General features: G+C 48.2%; 1 protein-coding gene across 1 annotated transcript; it reads left to right on the top strand.

Annotated features, from left to right (window-relative positions):
* Nucleotides 1-1,499: 1,499 nt before the first annotated feature.
* FZD8 (frizzled class receptor 8) lies at nucleotides 1,500-5,518 on the top strand. Its single transcript, XM_045535378.1, has one exon. It carries the CDS (start codon nucleotides 2,346-2,348, stop codon nucleotides 4,446-4,448), a length of 2,103 nt encoding a protein of 700 aa, XP_045391334.1. The 5' UTR covers nucleotides 1,500-2,345; the 3' UTR covers nucleotides 4,449-5,518.
* Nucleotides 5,519-21,563: the final 16,045 nt, after the last annotated feature.

The following is a 21,563-nucleotide window of genomic DNA, read 5'->3' on the forward strand; positions in this document are numbered from 1 at the left end:
GAGAGAGGAAGGGGGAAGGAGGGAGAGCAGTGAGAGAGAGAGAAGAGAAGGAGGAGGAGAGAAGAAGGGGGGAAGGAGGGAGAGCAGTGATAGAGAGAGAGAGAAGAGGAGGAGGAAGAGGAGGAGGAGAGAGGAAGGGAGGGGAGGAGGGAGAGGAGGGGGAGAGAGAGAGTGTATTTTGCCACCCTCCTGGCTAACTGAAATGCTTGTTCCCGAGATTACAGTAATTACAGCCCCAGCATGAGTTCCATACAAGCGCTAAATGAAACAGCACATCAATTAAAAAATAAACACTCCATTCTAGGAGAAAGACAACCCCCTGGGACGCCCTAACAAGCGTAAATGAACCTGCCAGGCCGCCGGCCCTCGCCCGCCCGCGCCCCCCCGGCCCCGTTCAGGAGGCTGCGGAGCGGGCGGGGGGTGCTCGCGGGCCGCGTCCCCAGCGGGGCTGGCGGCAGCGCGGTCCGGCTGCAGCCCGGTGCGGAGCTCGGATACGTGTCCCCCGTCCGCGCCAGGGCGCAGCCCGCCCCCCACGCTGGGAACGGAGGCTCTGGCAAAAGCATGTGAACTTCGGATCGATGAACGTATGTTTTCAAAGTACGAGGCGAAGAGAGAGAATCCAACAGCAAGAGTTTGCAGTCTGTCCTATTTCTAAGTTTTTGTTTGGTTTGGATTTTTGAAAGGGAAATGGAATGATGTGTCATAAGAAAGCACTGTGTCCCAACGCTTTACATAGGAATGCCATCTCAACTAATTGTCAAAACCCCCTTTGAGATCGGGGCTCTGATCGCCCCACTCTCCAGGGAGGGAAACAGGCTCCCTTGGGCCCCGCAGCGCGGGAGGGCGGGAGTCCCGGGCGGCCACTTGTCCCCCGCGCCCCCGCGCGCCCGCGGCTGGGCTCCCGGGCACCTCCCCCGAGTACCTCCCCCGGGCCATCCCCATCGTTTAGGGTGAGCTGCGGTCGCTCCACTCCCCCCGCCCCATATCTCCAAACCTCAAAAACTATCATTCTGAGAACCCCAAGAAAGACACCCCTCCCCTGGTCCCCCGCAGCTCCGAGACCCCAGCGCATTCGCCTGCCGCGGGGTCTCGGCGCCGCCTGACCGGCGGAGATGCGCGGGACCCCCACGCCCGTAGGACCCCGCATTCGTGGAAGGCAGTAGGCAGGGGACTGACTGGTTTGACACGGGCCGGGGAGGTGGCGCTACGTGAAACCCCCAAGTGCGGACTCGGGGAACTGGAACCGAGACGTCAGACGCGCTGAGCGCCGCGTGGACCGCGGTGGCAAATGCTCTTTCTCCGCGGTCAATCCCAAGGTTACCCAAACTCCCCATCCGCAGAAAGCGCGCTGGGCCGCGCGGACGCTCGGGGACGGCCTTAAGGACGGCGGGGCCTGGACCTCGCGTAGACCCCGCCCCGCTGCCCCGCGATTGGCGCGCGGCGCCGGGGGCGGAGACCGAGTCCGCGCTGTATAAATATTCATGAGCCAGCCGCGAGGCGCCAGCGGGGCTGGAGCCGGGAAGTTGGGCGAAGGGCGCTGCTCCCGCCGAGGAGGCGGCGGCAGCTGGGCGCGGGGCGCGCCACTCAGGTGTCCGCTCCGCCTTCTAGCCTGGATCTGCCTGTGTCCAGCGAGAAGGGGACTGCTTGCACCGCGTGCGACTGCGGCCGGAGCACGGCGCGGACTTTCACCGGAGGCGGGTCCGTCTGTCCCGGCGGAGGACGGACTGACGGACAGACATCGGAGAGCGAGGGCGGCGGTCTCTGCAGAGGCGGGTCCCGAACTCCAGCAGCAGCCGTGCGGCCTTGGGGGCGGGTATGAGCCACCGGGGCCACAGAGGGGGCCGCCAGGGCTGACCCGGCGCGGCCAGCAGCCCGGCCCAGCCATCTTGACTGCGCACCGCGGCCCGAGAGGAAACTTGCTGCGCCGCCGCCCTCTGTGCCCGGCAAAGTCACCGCCGCCGGGCGCTGCGCGGAGAAGTGGCCGGGCGCGCGGGAGAGGAGGCGAGCGAGTGCGGGACGATGAGCCGAGGGCCGGCCACTCCGCTCCGCGAGGGCTGAGCGCGCCCCGGAGTGAGAAGAACAGACCCCCCGGGGCTGTGGCGCGCGCCCGCAGCCACCTTCAAATCCCTGGAGCGGCGGAAAGGAGGTGCGGAAGGCCCCTGCCTGGGCTGCGGACGCGCCCCGAGAAGGGGCTAGATTATCGGCAGAACCCCCCATTCCCGGGAGAGGCAGGAGGGAGACCCGGCAGGTTCCCACTCTCCTCCTCTCCGGCTCTGTCGCTGGGTCCCCCTGCGCCCCTCTGCGCGCCGCCTGCAGGGCGAGGGCACGGGTCCGAGGCGCGCAGCATGGAGTGGGGTTACCTGTTGGAAGTGACCTCGCTGCTGGCCGCCTTGGCGCTGCTGCAGCGCTCGAGCGGCGCGGCGGCCGCCTCGGCCAAGGAGCTGGCGTGCCAAGAGATCACCGTGCCGCTGTGCAAGGGCATCGGCTACAACTACACCTACATGCCCAACCAGTTCAACCACGACACGCAGGACGAGGCGGGCCTGGAGGTGCACCAGTTCTGGCCGCTGGTGGAGATCCAGTGCTCGCCTGACCTCAAGTTCTTCCTGTGCAGCATGTACACGCCCATCTGCCTGGAGGACTACAAGAAGCCGCTGCCGCCCTGCCGCTCGGTGTGCGAGCGCGCCAAGGCCGGCTGCGCGCCGCTCATGCGCCAGTACGGCTTCGCCTGGCCCGACCGCATGCGCTGCGACCGGCTGCCCGAGCAGGGCAACCCCGACACGCTGTGCATGGACTACAACCGCACCGACCTCACCACGGCCGCGCCCAGCCCTCCGCGCCGCCTGCCGCCGCCGCCGCCCGGTGAGCAACCGCCCTCTGGCAGCGGCCACGGCCGCCCTCCGGGGGCCAGGCCCCCGCACCGCGGCGGGGGCAGCGGCGGCAGGGGCGGTGGCGGCGGGGACGCGGCGGCGCCCCCAGCTCGTGGCGGCGGCGGCGGCGGCGGGAAGGCGCGGCCCCCTGGCGGCGGCCCGGCTCCCTGCGAGCCGGGGTGCCAGTGCCGCGCGCCCATGGTGAGCGTGTCCAGCGAGCGGCACCCGCTCTACAACCGCGTCAAGACGGGCCAGATCGCCAACTGCGCGCTGCCCTGCCACAACCCCTTCTTCAGCCAGGACGAGCGCGCCTTCACCGTCTTCTGGATCGGCTTGTGGTCGGTGCTCTGCTTCGTGTCCACCTTCGCCACCGTCTCCACGTTCCTCATCGACATGGAGCGCTTCAAGTACCCCGAGCGGCCCATCATCTTTCTCTCGGCCTGCTACCTCTTCGTGTCGGTCGGCTACCTGGTGCGCCTGGTGGCGGGCCACGAGAAGGTGGCGTGCAGCGGCGGCGCGCCGGGCGCCGGGGGCGCGGGGGGCGCGGGGGGCGCGGCGGCGGCGGCGGGCGCGGGCGCGGCGGGCGCGGGCGCGGGCGGCCCGGGGGGGCGCGGCGAGTACGAGGAGCTGGGCGCCGTGGAGCAGCACGTGCGCTACGAGACCACCGGCCCCGCGCTGTGCACGGTCGTCTTCCTGCTCGTCTACTTCTTCGGCATGGCCAGCTCCATCTGGTGGGTGATCCTGTCGCTCACGTGGTTCCTGGCGGCCGGCATGAAGTGGGGCAACGAGGCCATCGCTGGCTACTCGCAGTACTTCCACTTGGCCGCGTGGCTCGTGCCCAGCGTCAAGTCCATCGCCGTACTGGCGCTCAGCTCGGTGGACGGCGACCCGGTGGCGGGCATCTGCTACGTGGGCAACCAGAGCCTCGACAACCTGCGCGGCTTCGTGCTGGCACCGCTCGTCATCTACCTCTTCATCGGCACCATGTTTCTGCTGGCCGGCTTCGTGTCGCTCTTCCGCATCCGCTCGGTCATCAAGCAGCAGGGCGGCCCCACCAAGACGCACAAGCTGGAGAAGCTCATGATCCGCCTGGGCCTCTTCACGGTGCTCTACACCGTGCCCGCCGCTGTCGTGGTCGCCTGCCTCTTCTACGAGCAGCACAACCGCCCGCGCTGGGAGGCCACGCACAACTGCCCGTGCCTGCGGGACCTGCAGCCCGACCAGGCGCGCAGGCCCGACTACGCGGTCTTCATGCTCAAGTACTTCATGTGCCTCGTGGTGGGCATCACCTCGGGCGTGTGGGTCTGGTCGGGCAAGACGCTCGAGTCCTGGCGCTCCCTGTGCACCCGCTGCTGCTGGGCCAGCAAGGGCGCCGCGGTGGGTGGGAGCGCGGGCGCCACGGCCGCGGGGGGCGGCGGCGGGCCGGGGGGCGGGGGCGGCGCGGGGCCTGGCGGGGGCGGGGGGCCGGGCGGCGGCGGGGGCTCCCTCTACAGCGACGTCAGCACCGGCCTGACGTGGCGGTCTGGCACGGCCAGCTCCGTGTCTTATCCAAAGCAGATGCCATTGTCCCAGGTCTGAGCGGAGGGGAGGGGGCGAGGAGACAAGTGCAGCGAAGGGACACTTGACGGGCTGAGGTTCCCACCCCTTCACAGTGTTGATTGCTATTAGCATGATAATGAACTCTTAATGGTATCCATTAGCTGGGACTTAAATGACTTGCTTAGAACAAAGTACCTGGCATTGAAGCCTCCCAGACCCAGCCCCTTCCCTCCATTGATGCGCGGGGAGCTCCTCCCGCCAGGCGTTAATTTCCGTCGGCCAGAGGGGGTGGACTCTTGTGGTTTCCAGAACCCGAGGTTTGGAGCCCTAGCTGGTTGCGCTTTGCTGAGCTTCCAGCCAGATCTACACATGTCACCCGAGGGACCTCTTTTTCCCCCTCGACTCTCCTACGTACACTCTTACTCCTAACTTACCCTGGAGGAGGGACGACCGCGACCTAATGGGATTGCATGGTTTGGGTATTCTTAATGACCAGGCAAATGCCTTAAATAAACAAACAAGAAATGTCTTAATTATACACCCCAAGTAAATACGGGTTTCTTACATTAGAGGATGTATTTATATAATTATTTGTTAAATTGTAAAAATGTGTAAAATATGTATATATCCAAAGATATACAATGTGTACATTTTTTTGTAAAAAGTTTAGAGGCTACCCCCTGTAAGAACAGATATAAGTATTCTATTTTGTCAATAAAATGACTTTTGATAAATGATTTAAACATTGCCCTCTCCCCCTCCTCTTCTAAGCTGTTACCTTTGAAGTGCTTGTTTAGGACAAATGGGGGGGGGGGGAATGGACATTTTTCTGGTTTGTCATTCTGTACCCTGACTTTAGGCATGGAGAAACTGACCTGTTAAACTCTAGTTCTTAAGTTGTTCGCTAAGTAAATATCATTGTTGAACTGAAATCAAAACTGAGCTTTTGCACCTTCCCAAAAGACGGTGTCTCTCCTGGTAGCTCCTTTCTGATCCATGGATAACAACTCTCACCTTAGTGTATGTAAATGGAACTTTCGCAAGGCAGCAATCCTACTTAGGCCTTGTTATTTATCCTGTATGATATCACTAAAGGTTTCAAAACCCCACATTAATTTCTCGCGTCCGTGATTTTCAAAGCACCTGGGTTTCCAGGGACCGAACACACCACTGGAGGGTAGAGGTGGATGTTTTAAACCACAGATCAGCCCTTACAGTATAAGTCAGTTGACAATCTGGTAGTAGAGCAGGGGCTCTTTAATGGATTAAACTAACGGGTTAACATCTTAATAACCTTCAGTGCTTGTGTATACCAAATGTGCTTCTTTTCCTAGAGAAAAAGCTATTGTTCCTCTGTCAAGACTAAGCTAATTTATTTGAGCAGAAGGCTGTTGAATTAGCAGAAGAATGCTTTGGCAATTGTTGAACTTTTTACCTGTCTGCCTAGTGGCTCAGCACATCATTCCTTTAAGAGGGGCTAAATGAATAGGGTTAATCTGTAGGGAACTTGGTCTTTTGAGTTTGCAAAACTTTGATCTTTTCTCCTCTCCAAATGTGCTGTATAGTCTGAAGTTTCTTTCCCTGCGGCCCGGCTTCTCTTGGTGCAGACCAATTGGCCACCGCGGAGCCTTAAAGTTCTTCCTTTAAAGGGATGTGGGACTTTTACTTTAAAAAGGAGAGAGAGCGAGGGAGAGGAAGACTTGTAACAGTTAGTGAAGACCAGAAGCCCAAGTGCGCTCAGCCTTTTAAACAGCTTTTCCTGGCATTGTTAGCCAGCCTGCAGGCAGCTAGGCATGGGTTGAAGCATTATAGAAAAGCGCTCTGAATGCCCTACAGGTGGTCTGTGCACATAATCCCCCAATTTAAAGCGTTTTCCTTTGCTGGACAATTGCATTACAAAACTCCCTTCTTTTTCGCCCCTAATTGAACCAATGAACTATTATAAACTACAAGTTTTTTCTTTAAAAAATAAAATAAAATAAAAAACCCTCGGTGCCTAAATTCTATTGACTAAATTCTGGCAAGTTTTCTGAACTGAACCTTTTAAAAGCACCGGAAGTAAAAACTGCTTCAACAGACATTTCTCTTTTGGGGATATTTTTATTCCTTTATGCTTGTTATTTTCTGACAGATTAGCAATAATTTAAAAGTAATTGGTAAGATTGTGTGTTCATCCTGAAAAGATAGCCCCAGGTCCCTTATTAAGCTGTCAATCAAGATAAGAAATGGGCAGCTACCCTGCTAATGACAGGGCATCAATCATTGTGGGCTGGGAGTGTACTTGTTCTGCACATCCTGCTAAAATGTTTGTCGTCCTTACTTTTCCTAATACCTTTAGTGGTTAAAAATTTTTTTGTTTTCCATAGAAGAGACAGACACTATTTCCTGGACTGGTTCTTCTTATGTAAGAAGCCTTTAAGAGGAGTTTGGGGTAGTAACATTTTGCAAATACTTTCCAGAGTCATTCTTGGTGTTAATTGGATTTTTTAAATTAGACATGCAGTAAGAACACCTGCTTTAGCTATCATGCCAATTTTATTTTTTAAAGTCAGAGGCATTGTAAACTTTTCATCTCCCTAGCAGTTTTATTCAATAAAGAATTACTATTTTGTAACTTAGTGGTAGCAGTAAGCGGCCTGCAACTAACCCATGTGGGGGCTCATGGAGTGCACATAAGCCAGCCATAAACTTTCCATATTCAGTTATAAAGTAGAATTTTGAGGGCAGATCTTTGCCACATTATGTGGGGTGGGGAGAGAGCTAAAAGCCACTAGTTAGGATAATAGTTTTCTAATGTAGCAGTATTCTCATTATGGACACATTTTCAACTATGTGACACAGTGGAGAATGTTCAAACTTGAAGCTTTTTGTCTCATTAATTCTTCAATATATCCTTATAAAAATGCTGTATTTGATAACTTTTCCAAGATGGCTATATGCAAGCTCAATCTAACTGAGCTTATTAAACAAACAAAACAGGTTTCAGTAAAAAGACCTGCACCCATAATCCCTAGAGACTGATTTTAGAACATGGTATTAAAAACACAGTGTGGGTTCTTTGCTTTTAAAGCTAAAAGTCAAGTCACAAATTTACCAATACCCAAATGGTAGCTACTAATGGAATCAAAAACCCAAAATTGATTTTAGGGGTGGAGGAAGGAAAGAAGGATCTCCATGTGGCCATTTGCATTAGACAAATGAACACTGCCCATTCGTGCTATACAGATGTGTCTTTAATTACTATATAAAACAAGTGTTCGTTTTTGAAAATCTTGTCACATTATTGGGGTGGGGGGATTGATGTGGTTACTGTGTGGCTAGAAGATCAATGTAAAGTCTAATACAATGAAAACCATCAGTAAAGCCGAAGCACATTAAAATTGCTTGTGGGAGACATTATGTGAGACACTTTCTTTTTGCTTTATAATAAATGCAATTTGAAAGTACCATAAAACAGAAGGGGGGGAAGTTTGTAAGAAAGTTTAAGGACCAAACCACGTCACATTGCAGTTTCTTAACCTGCGCTGACCACGTTTGCAGGTGCCTGTAATATTTCAAAGGTTGGGCAAAGGAAGTCAGATTCTCTTCCCAAAGCAAAATCAGGAGCAGTTGCAGCACACGGGATGCAATTGAAAGTGTAGGCGCAAACACATTCTGTTGAGACTCAAAACAAATCATGTTGTCTGTCAGCTTGCCACATCTGGTACTATACTGCCACCTGGCAGTACCACAAGGTTCCAGAGCCAGGAGTCTGCACAGGTTTGTTCATTCAACTCATTCATTCAACGACACTGAGCACCAGAGTGCTGGCCCTGTCACTTGCACAGTCCCCACCCAGAGAGCCTGTGTATATTTTGTACTCATAGTTTTGACTTCTTTCTCTTAAGGACCCTAAAATGTCATCAGCTTAAGGCCCCACAAGACATCCCTGCAACACAGTAAGATTTCTTTTATTAACCTCAATTGAATTAAATCCTCAATATAACAGTTATCCTAAAAATATAATTAAGCTGTGTTGACATCCAAGGGCGTATCTTTTTTAAAATTATCTTTTGAGTGACTTTGAACGGGATGCTTGCCAAAGATCCAGCACACCAAAACTTTTAATGGAAGAAAGAATGAATAATAAAGGACACTGTGAGGTAGAATGTGGTTGGCTTGCTTAATGTGCTCCTTGACAATTTCCCACGGAGAAGTCCATGTGCTGAGTCCAGGGGACACTGACCAGTGCTGCCTGCGAGTGCTGTTGGGGCGGGCAGGATGCAGGCTGCCCCACCTTGTCTAGCCAGGTGTTCGTGGAAACACACCAAGGAATAGAAACTTCACTGGAAAACATGGTCAGCCAAAGGGAGGAAAGGGGGAAACATCTGCTTTGGAGGAAGATCACATAGCACAGCGATGTGGAAAGTCCAGGCTTCCAAAGAAGGATGAAGGAAGAGACAGCCTCGTGAAACCCATGTATGAAGATGTCTTGTCCCTGAAGACCAGAATGGCTAGTAGGGGTGGGAGGGAAGGAAGAGACACTAGCCAAGGACCAAATAAGATCTTAGAGGTCACCTACCAGGATCATGAATTTGTAGAGTCACGGGGAACCTTACTGTCCCATAGACAAGTAACAGAGGCACGACCCAGCAGCTATGGAAATGCAGCATCTCAGATCTCTCCTACCAAATCAGAAGCTGCATTTTAGCAAGATCTCCAAGTTTCATGTGCACAGTAAAATGTAGGAAGGTCTAGAGTACAGTCTCTCATCTTGCAGGTCAGGAAATCAAAGTCCAAGATGACTGTACTTGCTGCAGATACCACAGTCAGGAGCATGGCTGGACCTAAAAACCACCAAGCCTACCTGTTACTCCTGTCTCTGTAGGGCTTTTACAGCTGTCCCGCTGCTCTGTGCAAATCCCTAAGGCCGCCACGATGCACATTCATAGTGGGAACAGCAACTTACCAGGGCTGTGTTTACCTGGTTGCAGAATCATAGCGGAGTCTCCCCGTGGTTTGGTGGTGACCTACACAGGCTTATTAAGCCTGGGGGACAACCATTATTCACAGAGGACAAAAGCATCTTATTACCTTATTTATCACTCAGGTGAAGCATACACTAATTTAACTTAGAGGACCAATTTCCAATATTTTCCTTCCTAACAAACCCTTTTCTAATTAACTAACACCCTAACAGTAGCCGTCACCTCTGCCTACGTGTTAGAAGCACTCGCCGGTGTTTTTTAAAATTATCAATGCCAACACTGCACCTCAGACCAATGGAATCACAATGTCTGGGGCTGCCTTCTGAGATTTCAAAGTTTTCTGAAACTACCCAGGTAATTCTCATGTACCGCCAGGGTTGAAAACCAGTGGATGTAACTGAATGTGATGTTGGGATATAAAGTGAAAATATATACATATATAAAGGGAAATTAGCTAAGCAAAACCAACTTCATCATCAACCATCATCAACCAACTTAACTACTTTAAATAGAAGTGGTTATTTTTTCCTTCTTGTCACCTTGAGCACCGTAAATATTAAATATTTGGGAGAGGACACTAGTGCCCTCACCTGGTCCAAAAGGAGAACTTCATGCTTTGTTCTGAATCAAAGATCTCACTTCACAGTTTTAGATAGCCCTGCTCTTTCACCTGTAAAGAAATAACGGAGAATTGTGTACATAGCGTATATGGTTCTATTAACTAGAAATTAAACCCAACCTGTGAACCTAGGAGGCATCAATTATGTTGATATCTTAGTAAAGATATTAAAATGTCCTCTTTTTGTTCAGTACATGTTTATTTACCGAGACCCATTCAGCTGGAAAGGAAAGCTCAGCTTGTAGGGACCTAAGACAGACATGACTTTCTAAGACCAAGTGCAAGGTCATATTGTGGTCCAGGCAGCAGGGACTGAACCTGAGTCGGCTAGGATCTTGAGTGTGTGTAGACATGTGTATTTTCACCTCACTCTCTTTAAAAGGAACCTGATGATATCTTACCTAATGCAGCAACTTTGCTGAAGTGGCAGAATGATAGGATAACGATAGGATAACTAGAAAAATCTGCTCCTTCTCTGGGTACCATGAAAGAAGTAACAAGTCCTTAGCCAAAGCCCCAGAAGGTGAGATCCACTTTCTCAAGTACCCCTGAGGTTTTCCTGACTCTATGTAACAGGTATGATTCTAGATTTTAACTGTTACACCTCATCCTACCTCTGTAAGAAAAAGCCTGAATAAAGGATCATAAGTCAAACCCAAGAAAGGGATGCAAACTTTGCTTGATACCGCAAAAGAGTATCTCTTGACCATACTCAGTGGGAACAAAAAGAAGCTAATAACTTAATCCTTCTGAAAAAATATCTCATAATGAACACTATTTTTTACTTGACCAAGAATTTTCTGGATTTTTTTGATAGTAGCCATCCTAATGGTTGTGAGGTGCTATCTCATTGTGGTTTTGATGTCTATTTCTCTGATGATTAGTGACGTTGAACATCTTTTCATATGCTTTTTGGCCATTCGTATGTCATCTGTATAGAAATGCCTATTCAAGTTCTTTGTTCATTTTTTAAGCAAGTTATTTGACTTTTCTTTTGTCATTGAGTTGTAGGAATTCTTTATATATTCTGGATATTAACCCTTTATCAGATATATGATTTGCAAATATTTCTCCCATTCTGTGGGTTGTCTTTTCACTCTATAAAATTTTGATTGTGTCCTTTGATGCACAAAAGTTTTTAAGTTTAATGTAGTTGCATTTGTCTATTTGTGCTTTGGTTGTCTGTGCTTTAAATAATCCAACATCATGAAACTGCTCCCCAATGTTTTCTTCTCCATGAGCATTTTTAAAGCAAAAATGGGCAAGTTGGTAGTGACAGTAAATAAACAGATCATTTTTAGAAGGCATAGATGGCAGAGACTGCGCATGCCTATTGATTTGGGGTAAAGATATTGAAGTGTTCCCGGGACTTTTCTAATAACACTCCAGATACCTTACTTCATACAGGACACCTGCCTATATAGGAAAAAAGGTCATTATTGGTCCTGCCCAGAATCCAGGCCAAGCCTAACATTTCACTTTAGAAATGGCTCTCTGTAGGAGAATAAATCCCAGGGCATGATCCTGGTTTGGATGCTGACTGTGTTCTCACCCCAGGGAAGGAGTATTACACCACCTCTAAAGCCAGTTTCAGAGAGCCCATGGTATCTCATTACCTAATAAATACCAACTGATGCAGATCATTTATTTTCTCTTAGAGACCATAATTATTACCTTAAAATCTATCTACTCTTAAGAAGCATAAAATATTTATTTAAATGTTAAAGTAGCTGGACTTTATTCAAATGTGGCTAGTGCAAATTCTGAAGTCAGTATTAGAAGTGGTTTGGTAGAATCAAACAAAAGGTGTTATTTTCACAGAATCATATCATTTCTGAAGGAAATTGTGAGTGCATCTAGGTTGGTGTTTTTGATCCTGGTTGTCCAATAGAATTGCCATGTATGAAATGCTGATGCCAGTCTCCCACTGCCACCCCCAGAGGTCCTGACTCAGTGGGACTGAGAGCCATTCAGGTCGTCCAACCCCACATCTGTCCTTGGAAATGAGGGTATAAGCAGGTGACCTGTACCACCTTCCCTCTGCACTTAATCACATCTGCACGGTCCCTTTTGCTATGTAAGGGAGCATAGTCACAAACTGCTGGGATTAGAGATTAGGATATGGACATCTTTGGAGGGGGTGGGGCATATTTTGCCTACTACACTGGGATTAGAAGAATAACGTGTAGCTGTAGACACTTTATTTGTAAAAATGAAAATATAAGTGTTCATTTAAAGCAAAAATTTCTATTGTTTTTTTTTTAATGTGAGCTATTCTAAAAAGCTATCCATTTGTATTTGTCGAGCACCTACAAAAAACTGGGAATTACATGTTTTTTTTTTTTTTTTTTTTTGAGACAGAGTCTCACTCTGTTGCCTGGGCTAGAGTGCCGTGGCGTCAGCCTAGCTCACAGCAACCTCAAACTCCTGGGCTCAAGGAATCCTCCTACCTCAGCCTCCCAAGTAGCTGGGACTACAGGCAGCATCTCCTCTGACCGCCATAATTTGGGAGGGAACTAAGCATATCAGATTCAGCTGTAGACACTTTCTTCATCCAAAATTAACTGATCCATGGGGAAAGTGAACTCACAGTAAAACTAAGCAGCAAGAGTGGAGAAGCAAGAAAAAATACAGAGGAAAGATTATGAGAAGAAAATTTCAGATGAGGCAAAAAAATGTTCAAAACTAGAGTCACAAAGAAATGCTGTCGCCACATTCGCAGTATTTCACCCATACACAGTTTCCATATTTTAGACGTGTAATTCTATATGCTGGAAAAATTTTCATAATTTTTGTGCTGGAAAGTTGGACTTCGTATGAAGGAAATGACTAAGTCTGAAATACTCTATGTTTAAAATGACTCACATACTCTTAAGATTAACAGAACCTTACCGTGTATTATGATTTTGTATATTTGCACTTCAGAATTCCCAACGGATTTAGCAGTCTGAGACCAAAGATCGGATTTTTCCAAATCACACAGAAGCTTTTAAATCCAAGTTTAGCCTAATGAAAGGATAAATGTGGTGAATTCCATGAATCTTTCCAATGCAATCGTGTCGTGCCAGCATGGTCATGTTGTGCCAACTCAAGAAGAATTAGTGCAAGACTAACACAGATGTTTCCAAATTCAATAAAGGAAGGGTAGGTCTGAAGCAAGTCAATAACCCATTTTTCTAGGCCCCTAAAGTTACTGCTTTAGCTTTACTACTGTAAGCTGTTCTTTAACTCCTGTGAGAAGTGTCAAGTCAACAACAAAAGGTGATAATTCCATTGGGATTATCAGCCCTGTTATTTTGCTAGCACAACCAAGACTCTACCAAAACAACTGGATGCCATTCCACCCCTATTTCATGGGATTCCCCAGACCTAAATTTTGCCTCTAAATCTACTATCAGATCAGAGCCTAATCTGGAGACACCCTCCTGAACTGGGGATGGGAACCAGTTTGAAAAGTAGGGGAGGCATGTCTCTGGGGTCACCCAAGACCTCTTTCTGTGTCTCCTCTTTGGTGACTTCCACATTTCTTTCTCAGGTACTAAAGCTCTATTCTGTATCTCCTTATTTACAAAGAGAGTGTGTTATTACTCTCTTTGCTAACCAATCCCATCAAGACTCCAAAGGAAGGGACACAGAAAAGAGAACACATCCTGTCCATATCAGGATTTCTGTGACGTATAAAAAATATAATGTGGAGAATATGCATTCTGGCCCAACAGTACCTAAGAAATAAAAATTTTTTAAGAAACGTTGGTGTTAGAAATACTCTGGCAGAAATGCCAGAGTTATTGGCAAGGTCCACTGGGGACAGAGACCTACACAGAGGAGTTTTCCAGCACCGCACTTGTCCTGCTACAAAGGAGGCTGTAGCTTGGACTGACCCACAGGACTCACAGGAGTTTTGCTGAAACTTTGGTGGTGCCATTGAGAGATACGAAGTTGCTGACATATCAGTTAGTCCTGACTCTGGCCCTTTAGCCCTCTCTGATCCATGTGCACACAAAGGCAAGCTGCCACTCCCCAGATATTCAAAGCCACCAGATTCCACTCTGGCCCCTGCCCTCATGTTGCTGACCTAGCCTTACTGTGATTCCAAACTCGGGGCCCTGTGACTCTGCCTCTCGCCCTCCTGAGCACCAGGACCTGCCTGCCCTGCTGCTCCCTGCCTGGGCTCCCTCCTCTATCTCACAGCCTCTCTTTCACAAAGTTGGTCACTGTGACTCCCATCTTTTCTCCTTTTCTCCCTCTTGCCTCTTTGGAGCCAACCATTTCTCCCCTCCATCCCCAGGAAGTCCAGGCCATGTGCTCATTTCGTCTTCCTCCTCCTCCTTTTCTCACCATCATTTCTCTGATCTGCCCTGCTCGACACAATGTAATTCACTGATTCAGGGAGGCTCTCCCACCAAGGCATTTGAAGGGTCAAAGGTACTCCCAGCTTGAAGACTTCATTCAAAAGCTCAGTCGTTGATGAGTAATTTCAAATATCAACCATAGGTGGACCCTACCCACCTAGAAAAAAAAAATCCAAGAGTTCTAAAAATATAATTTCACACCTCTGTCCTAATGACCTGTTGGATTAGCTTTTACATCCCTTTTGAAATTTAAGTTGTATAAAAATTCAAGGTTGAAGTTACTTAGGCCCAGAGCAGACACAGTCTGTGCATGCTGGGTATCTGAAAAAAGGACCAAAAGCAAACAAACATCTACATACCTGATGGCAAGAGAGGTATGTAGAGTGAGTTACTCAAGCAGCCTGGAAATCCTCTTCTGAGTACAAAATCAGCAGTTGGCAAAGATAGGACCTCTGTGACCATAAGCATCCTCCCTGTTCTTGGACCAGAAAAGGAGCGATTAAAGAGCCCTGAACAAGCCAAGAGTTGATTCCGGTGTGGGAAGATGGGCTTTTCTCCTGTAATGAGCCAAAAGTTTGCAAGAGGCAGTGGGGAAAGAACATGGGTTTGGAGGGTTAGATCTAAATCCTCACCCCCGTCTCCTCCCCCATGTGACCATGAGAAAATCACCAGTGAGCCTCAGTTTCCTTATCTGTAAAATAGTACTCATGGGGCTACAGAGGAGATGGAATGACTTGACCTGGGCTCTTGCATGCAGTGGGCACTCAGTAAATGCCCTCCTCCTCCAACCATGGGACACCAGGTGATCTCTTTTACACGTCCTCAGGCTGCTTCCTCCCCTATTCATTACGGCAGCTATTCCAGACTCCATGCCCTTCCCAAGCCACCATCCTTGGTGCCTCAGCCCTCTCTCCTACCACACTGGCCTCTAGAAACCCCCTCGCCCTCACAGGAACATCCTTATTTGCTCCCACCCTTACTTCCTTCCCTCTGGTCTCCAAAGAAGACTTCTCCCTTCTGCTCAAAGCCCGTCCTCCCACACGTGTTCCCTGTTGGACCCTCTATCAACTCTGACAACTATGCTGTTACTGATTCCCTCTTTATCTCACATCTTCCAACCTTTTCAATCCTTATTTAATTCAAATTCTCTAACATTAGTCTCTAATATAACTACTTTAATGACTGGTTAATTACTAAAACATAATTAATGTGCTTCATCTAGGACTCTGTGAAACACACCCGTGGGGAATGTCATTGGCAGGTTTAATGGAGACAGCTCAGATAACCTGTCTACCTGGTGAGAGGTTGCCCAAGTTCTAGACAAAGCACCAAGAAGGCAACAGCATCTTCAAGGTTAGCATTTTAAGCTCAACCCATGAAATTATGGCAGCATCACATAGGGTAGTCTGTGATTGAAACTAGATTAATAGTCAGTTGAGAATACTTTAATACAAAATTTCTGGAAAGCTATCCTAAGGAAATAATTCCAAAGTAAGACAAGTCCTGTGTACTCCTGCTATGTTATCTTCTAATATCAACAATCTAGAAGCATTTTGTTCCGTGATAACCTAAATACTCAACAACAGATGCTGGGGAGATGGCCAGTGTACCATCACCTGCTAGACTATTCTGCAATCATTCAAATTGGTTAAGTAACAAAGACTGGAGAGCCATGAGCAATGTGTATGATTTATTAGCAAGCGAAAAAAGTGGAATGTAACTAATACAGATACAATGATAAATGTTAACACCTAAGAGGCGAAGAATATAAACAGACAATGCTGTTAACATTATTGAGGGAGGATGGGGCATTATTTCCAAACTTTTGTGTTCTTAGATTTCTATCAACATTTTTAACTTCAAGAAATGTTTGCCGATCTATTTTGTAATCAAGCACCAATTTCATTCTTATTCTATAGACCTATAGATCTCTCATGTTGCCCCAAATGCCACCATTAAAGATGCCTTCCATTGGGCCATTGAACCCTCGATGAACTTGGTAATGCTCCTAGAAATCACACATACTAATCTGTTGTGATCAATAATTCCTTCTATCTGATTGCCTTCAAGAAGGCAATTTGTAGCAATGGAAAGAGACTAAACCAGCTAAGATGAGATGGCTAAGCCACAGACCAGATTGTTTTAGAGGAGTTATATCACCTTTCTAGATCTTCATTTTTTTCAGGTGTAAAATGAGCTGGTTAAAGTCAAGTTACTAAAGTGCCTGGCAGATGGAAGATTCCATGGTGGGGAATGGGCTCTGGAGGCTCCCTGGGGGCACAGTCTAGGTTAGGGGCCCTGGGTGGATGGGGCAGCAAAGGGCAAGTGCTTAAGTGTCACCAGAGGGAGCGAGGGCCACTGCAGGGGTGCAGTAGGATAACACGAAATGCGCAGCCTTCTCCCATTCCCCGGCCAAGTGATGGAGGCCGCCCAATCCCTTCACTGCATGCAAGCAGTTTTGCTGTCCAACTCAATGTTGGTATACTTGTAAAAAAATAATAATAATAAATAGAAATTTTATGATGAACTATTCCAGCCTGAGCCATGAAACTTTATTTTTTATTATATGCTGCCTTCATTCAGTCCCCGTTGATCTCTTCGAAAGAGACCCTCAGATGGAAGCTGGTCTTTCCTTATCATTCTCCTGTAACTTGGGCATTCTTTGCCCAAGCACCAGACATAGAACAGATGCTCAAAAAATACGCAGAATGAGATGTCATCAATGTTTACATCAAGTTTACTTCCAGAGGGGGAAAACCCCTTTATCCACACTCTGACAGTAACTGTCACATCATATTTCTAGGTAGAAGGGGTGACACCTTTGTTTGATAGATGAGGAAGTAAAGATACATACAGAAGAGCTGTGTTCACGGAGTCCTTGTGAGACCCTGCTAACGGGGGACCCTGTCCCCTGAGTACAAGTCTTAGTCATTCTCTTGAATTCTCCCTTAAGAACCACTTTGGGCGCATGACAAAATTTGATGAACTTTCTTTAGCATAACACTGTTAAAAATTTTTCCTTCTAATGGCCAATCGCACAAACCATCTCTGTCCAATGACTGAATTTTCGGGAAATGGCACTAGATACGCTCAGCGTAAACTTAAATGACACCTGAGGCTTTTGTTGGATCCTCTATCCCAGGTGAGGGAGACCAGTTCGTAGACATTTACTAGCTTCTCAAATACCATTTCTGAGATGAAAAGCACTTTAACTTTCTAAAGCAACAAGAAAAGGGGAAAAGATTCCTAGATGTAAAATAACACGTCATTTCACAAACCAGGGGGGAAAAGCCTTAAACACCTTTGCGGATGCTTTATTTGACAAGTTACAACTGTGAGGGAGTTTTTGTAGCTGCTTAGTAAACAGCTGGAAGGAGGAATCCCACACGACGGAAGAGGGGACATCTGTGCTCTGCTGCCATCTCCGCCAGGCAGCCCCCTGAGCTGTCCCGCCGTGGGGTGTGCCATAGCGACCCAGCTCCGCCACTGCCTGTCTCAGCTGTCGCCTTTTATTGCAGCTCTGTCTCAAGCCAGACCTTTGCAACCTGCAGCTGATCCTGTGAAAAATCAGGGGAAACGACAAGCAAACACCTGTGGGCAAAACTAAAGAAAATAAATTACAATTAAGGGGCTACCTCCAACCCTCACAGGGGTGAATCATTGTCTTGTTAAATGACCTCTTTCCCAGGAGGCCAGATTGCCCACAATTCTTCCATTATCTCCTAATTTCTCACCCTCTCTGTTATTAAAGTAACCTCATAGAATTCCCAGATCTACTGCCCAGAATTCTGAGATCCTGATTTTTCTGGCCAGAGATAAACAAGAAAGGAGGAGAGTGAAAAGAATGGGTGATAACTCACGAACATGGTCACGGGTACCACCAGAAGTCAATTAACATTTTGCTTCAGTGCTTGTAAACATCACGTCTTAAATATGGCCCAAGAGAGGCCCCTGCTGGTAAGACAGGGTGCAGGAGGACTTAGGACCATGCACATCGTCCTCCTTAAGCAAGTGTTGAATCATCACAGATGCCTGAAGAGACCTGTTTGCAGTGATCTGTCAAGCATTGATCATTTTGCAGCCTGGGAAGCACCTCAGAGTGACACATGGCCATACCCCTCTCAGGGGACTTCCACATCCACCATCTCTTCTGAGCTCCCCAGCAAGGCCATGAGGGAAGGCAGCCGTGATGTGCCAATTTCAGTTCTGAGAAGATTAAGGTTCACAGGAGTTGGGGGTGTTGAGTGGCACTGGACCTTTAGCTGGAACTCTTCCAGCCTCAGCTGCTTGTGTGATATGTCAGTTTTTGTGGGTTTGTTTTTTGTTCGTTTGTTTGTTTTTAGTTTCATAGAAAAGAAACAAAAGCAAAACACTAAATTCTAGGGGCAGGGTCATGCCAGGTAGGCACACTCCTTACAATCACTCAACGTTTCTTTCTTTTCTTTTCTTTTTTTTTTTTTTTTTGAGACAGGGTCTTGCTTGGTAGCCCAGGCTGGAGTGCAGCGGTGTGATCACAGCTCACTGCAACCTCAAACTCCAGTGGCTGAGACTACAAGCAGCAGCCACCACAGGCAGCAGCCACCACGCCCAACTTTTTTTTTTTTTTTTTTGGTAGAAACCAGGTCTTGCTATGTTGCTCAGGCTGGTCTTGAACGCCCAGACTCAAGCAATCCTCCTGCCTTGGCCTCCCAAAGTGCTGGGATTACAGGCGTGAGCCACCGCAACTGGCCTCCCACTCAATCTTTTAAACGCATCATGTACTCCAGGGAGGGAGAAAACTCTTTTTATCAAAATCTAATTTTTCCATTCAACTTTTAATTTCTTGAATTCTCCATGAAACGTACTCCATCCAGGTTCAACTAATGAGAACATTTAGTCTCTCGGGCCACAGTACAGGGATGGAACTTACTAGAAATTTCCCCGAGGAAGACATGTGCTCTATGACTGACACAAAGGAGAGAACATAGCTATATGTATACCCAAAAGGCAGTGGGAGAGAAGGGATTTGTTTTGTTTCTAGGAAACATGTGTCCCACAGCACAGCCAAAATACAGCTGGCAGGATTTACCAGACTGCTGCTCACCCAACCCCCAGAGTTGGAATGTCGAAGTTCTTGGCGGGAGAGGCATGTACATTGCAGGAGATCTTCAGCAAGTCTGTGCCTGAGAAACGCAGATGTCCCCTCTCCTCGCCTATAAAGCACCACCCTCCTGATTGCCTCTTCCCTGAAACCAAAATTACATGCAGAGAATTTGAAATAGGTTCTCACAGCACATTGCAACATCCTACCCAAAAAGAGCCTCATTTATTAATTCCATAAATAATACTTCTCTTGGCTGAGCACAAACTGCTTTATAAGCATAATCTCATTGATCCTTATAATCTTTCTTGCATTTTTTTCTCTCTGCAGGTAGCCAGCTATACGTGTTGGGTCAGAGTTTGAATTCCACCAGTGGGTTCCGTCATCGCTGGACCACCTTAGAATCCACCTGCAGAGAAGAGAGAGGGATTTCTGAATGCAAGTCCCAGGAAAGTTAGACCTAGACAGTATCTAACAAGCCTTTTGTACTATGCAAAGTCCAAAGAGCTAAACTAAAGCATGTGCACACATACACTTAGACCACTTAAGATCCTTTTTTATTTAAAATGATTATAATTAAGAGAACAGTCCTGAAATACATGAGATTTGTGCTCTAGGCCCAATTCAGTCGGTTCTCATCATCCTTGTCACCTTTTTTTTCTTCTCTCCAGCCCTAATACATCCAAGGACCTGAACCAATGGCTCCACTTAGCTTCCCCTCCTCTGAGACCAGGTGACTAGATTTCTTAAATGCCTTTTGTGGGGCAGGTGACTGACACCCCCACATCTCATCGACAGAGTCCTCCACTTGCAGAGCATTAAGGAATCATCTAGCCAGCATGCCTCGTCACACAGAGGAAGAAACTGAGGCCCAGAGGAGAGAAGTGACCTGCCAAGTACTGGTGGACGTGGGATAAGAACCCACATCTCCCCCTGGCTTGTGACTCTCCCCTCCTCTCCCAGCACCCGTTGCTTTGAGGAGCATTTGCAGTTTTCCGTGGAACAAACATCAAAACTCTGACTCTCTCGTGGTGGCATTTGAACATCAGCAGAGAGGCCAGAGTATCCCTTCCCAGGGCCACTCGAATAATATCACACTGGTTTGTAAACCTAAAGTCGAGGGCAGACCCCAGTGGTAGAAGGGACAGCCTCGCTGTGCTCTGTTCCCTCTGGGGCCGCGGCCGAGAGGGAGCCCCAGCCCCGCCCGCCACTTTCTCCTCCCAGCTATTGTCCCGGCTCCTGCGTAGCTCAAACCACCAATATATGTTGATTTGATCTTCTCTCATTACTCAACAAAAATAGGCACATTCATTCAAATAGCTTTATGCCAAAACCAGTTTTGGATTTTTATTTTTTGAAGTTTTCATCAATTGTTTTGAATCCTGTAGCTATATCGAACAGGCTGGTACTCTCCATCCTGGCAGATATGTCATTGTCAAGGTCTCCTTTGGCACAGTTAAAAGTGTCCATCGTTTTCATGAGTGCGTTGCTTCACCCTTTTTTTTTTTTTTTATCTGCTGGAGGGAAGGGTGGTTCTTCTTTCTCAGCCATTCCGTGTTGGGGACCAGAGGATATTCGTCAATTCTAGAACTATACCCAGATGGCTCCTTCTCCTCTTTTGATGAAGGTGAGCTGATTTCTCCCACTCCGTAGCAGGTCTTTCTGCCATCCTGTACCCTCCCGCCTGCCCGAGCTAGGGCAGCACCAAAGTCTCACTCAGAGTCATGCCTTTGCTTCAGCAGCTTCTATATCCAAACAAGATTGACCCCAAGTACAGAGAGGCACGGATGAGATGCCCAGCCCAAGATCTGGGGCATTTTTCTGTTTCCAGTGTACACACAAAAGGCATGAACACGACACTCAAAGTGTCTCTGGTCTGCTCCACTGGAAGGTGAAGACTGTCAGGGCAATCTGAGTCATGTAACTCTCTAAAGGACACAGACAAAGCCTGGACTAAACACTTGTGGCAAATCTATGGCCACTCATTAACAGCAAAAATACTCCCTGCACACCATGAGTACAGCCACTCAGCAAACACACACAAGGGACAACTCAGCCAGCCACATCCTATGCACCTTACACCCACACAATGACAATAGAAGATGCCCCCCCAAACCCTGACAGAATGAACTATGA

This window comes from Lemur catta, chromosome 1 (assembly GCF_020740605.2).
Source record: "Lemur catta isolate mLemCat1 chromosome 1, mLemCat1.pri, whole genome shotgun sequence".
NCBI lineage: Eukaryota > Metazoa > Chordata > Mammalia > Primates > Lemuridae > Lemur > Lemur catta.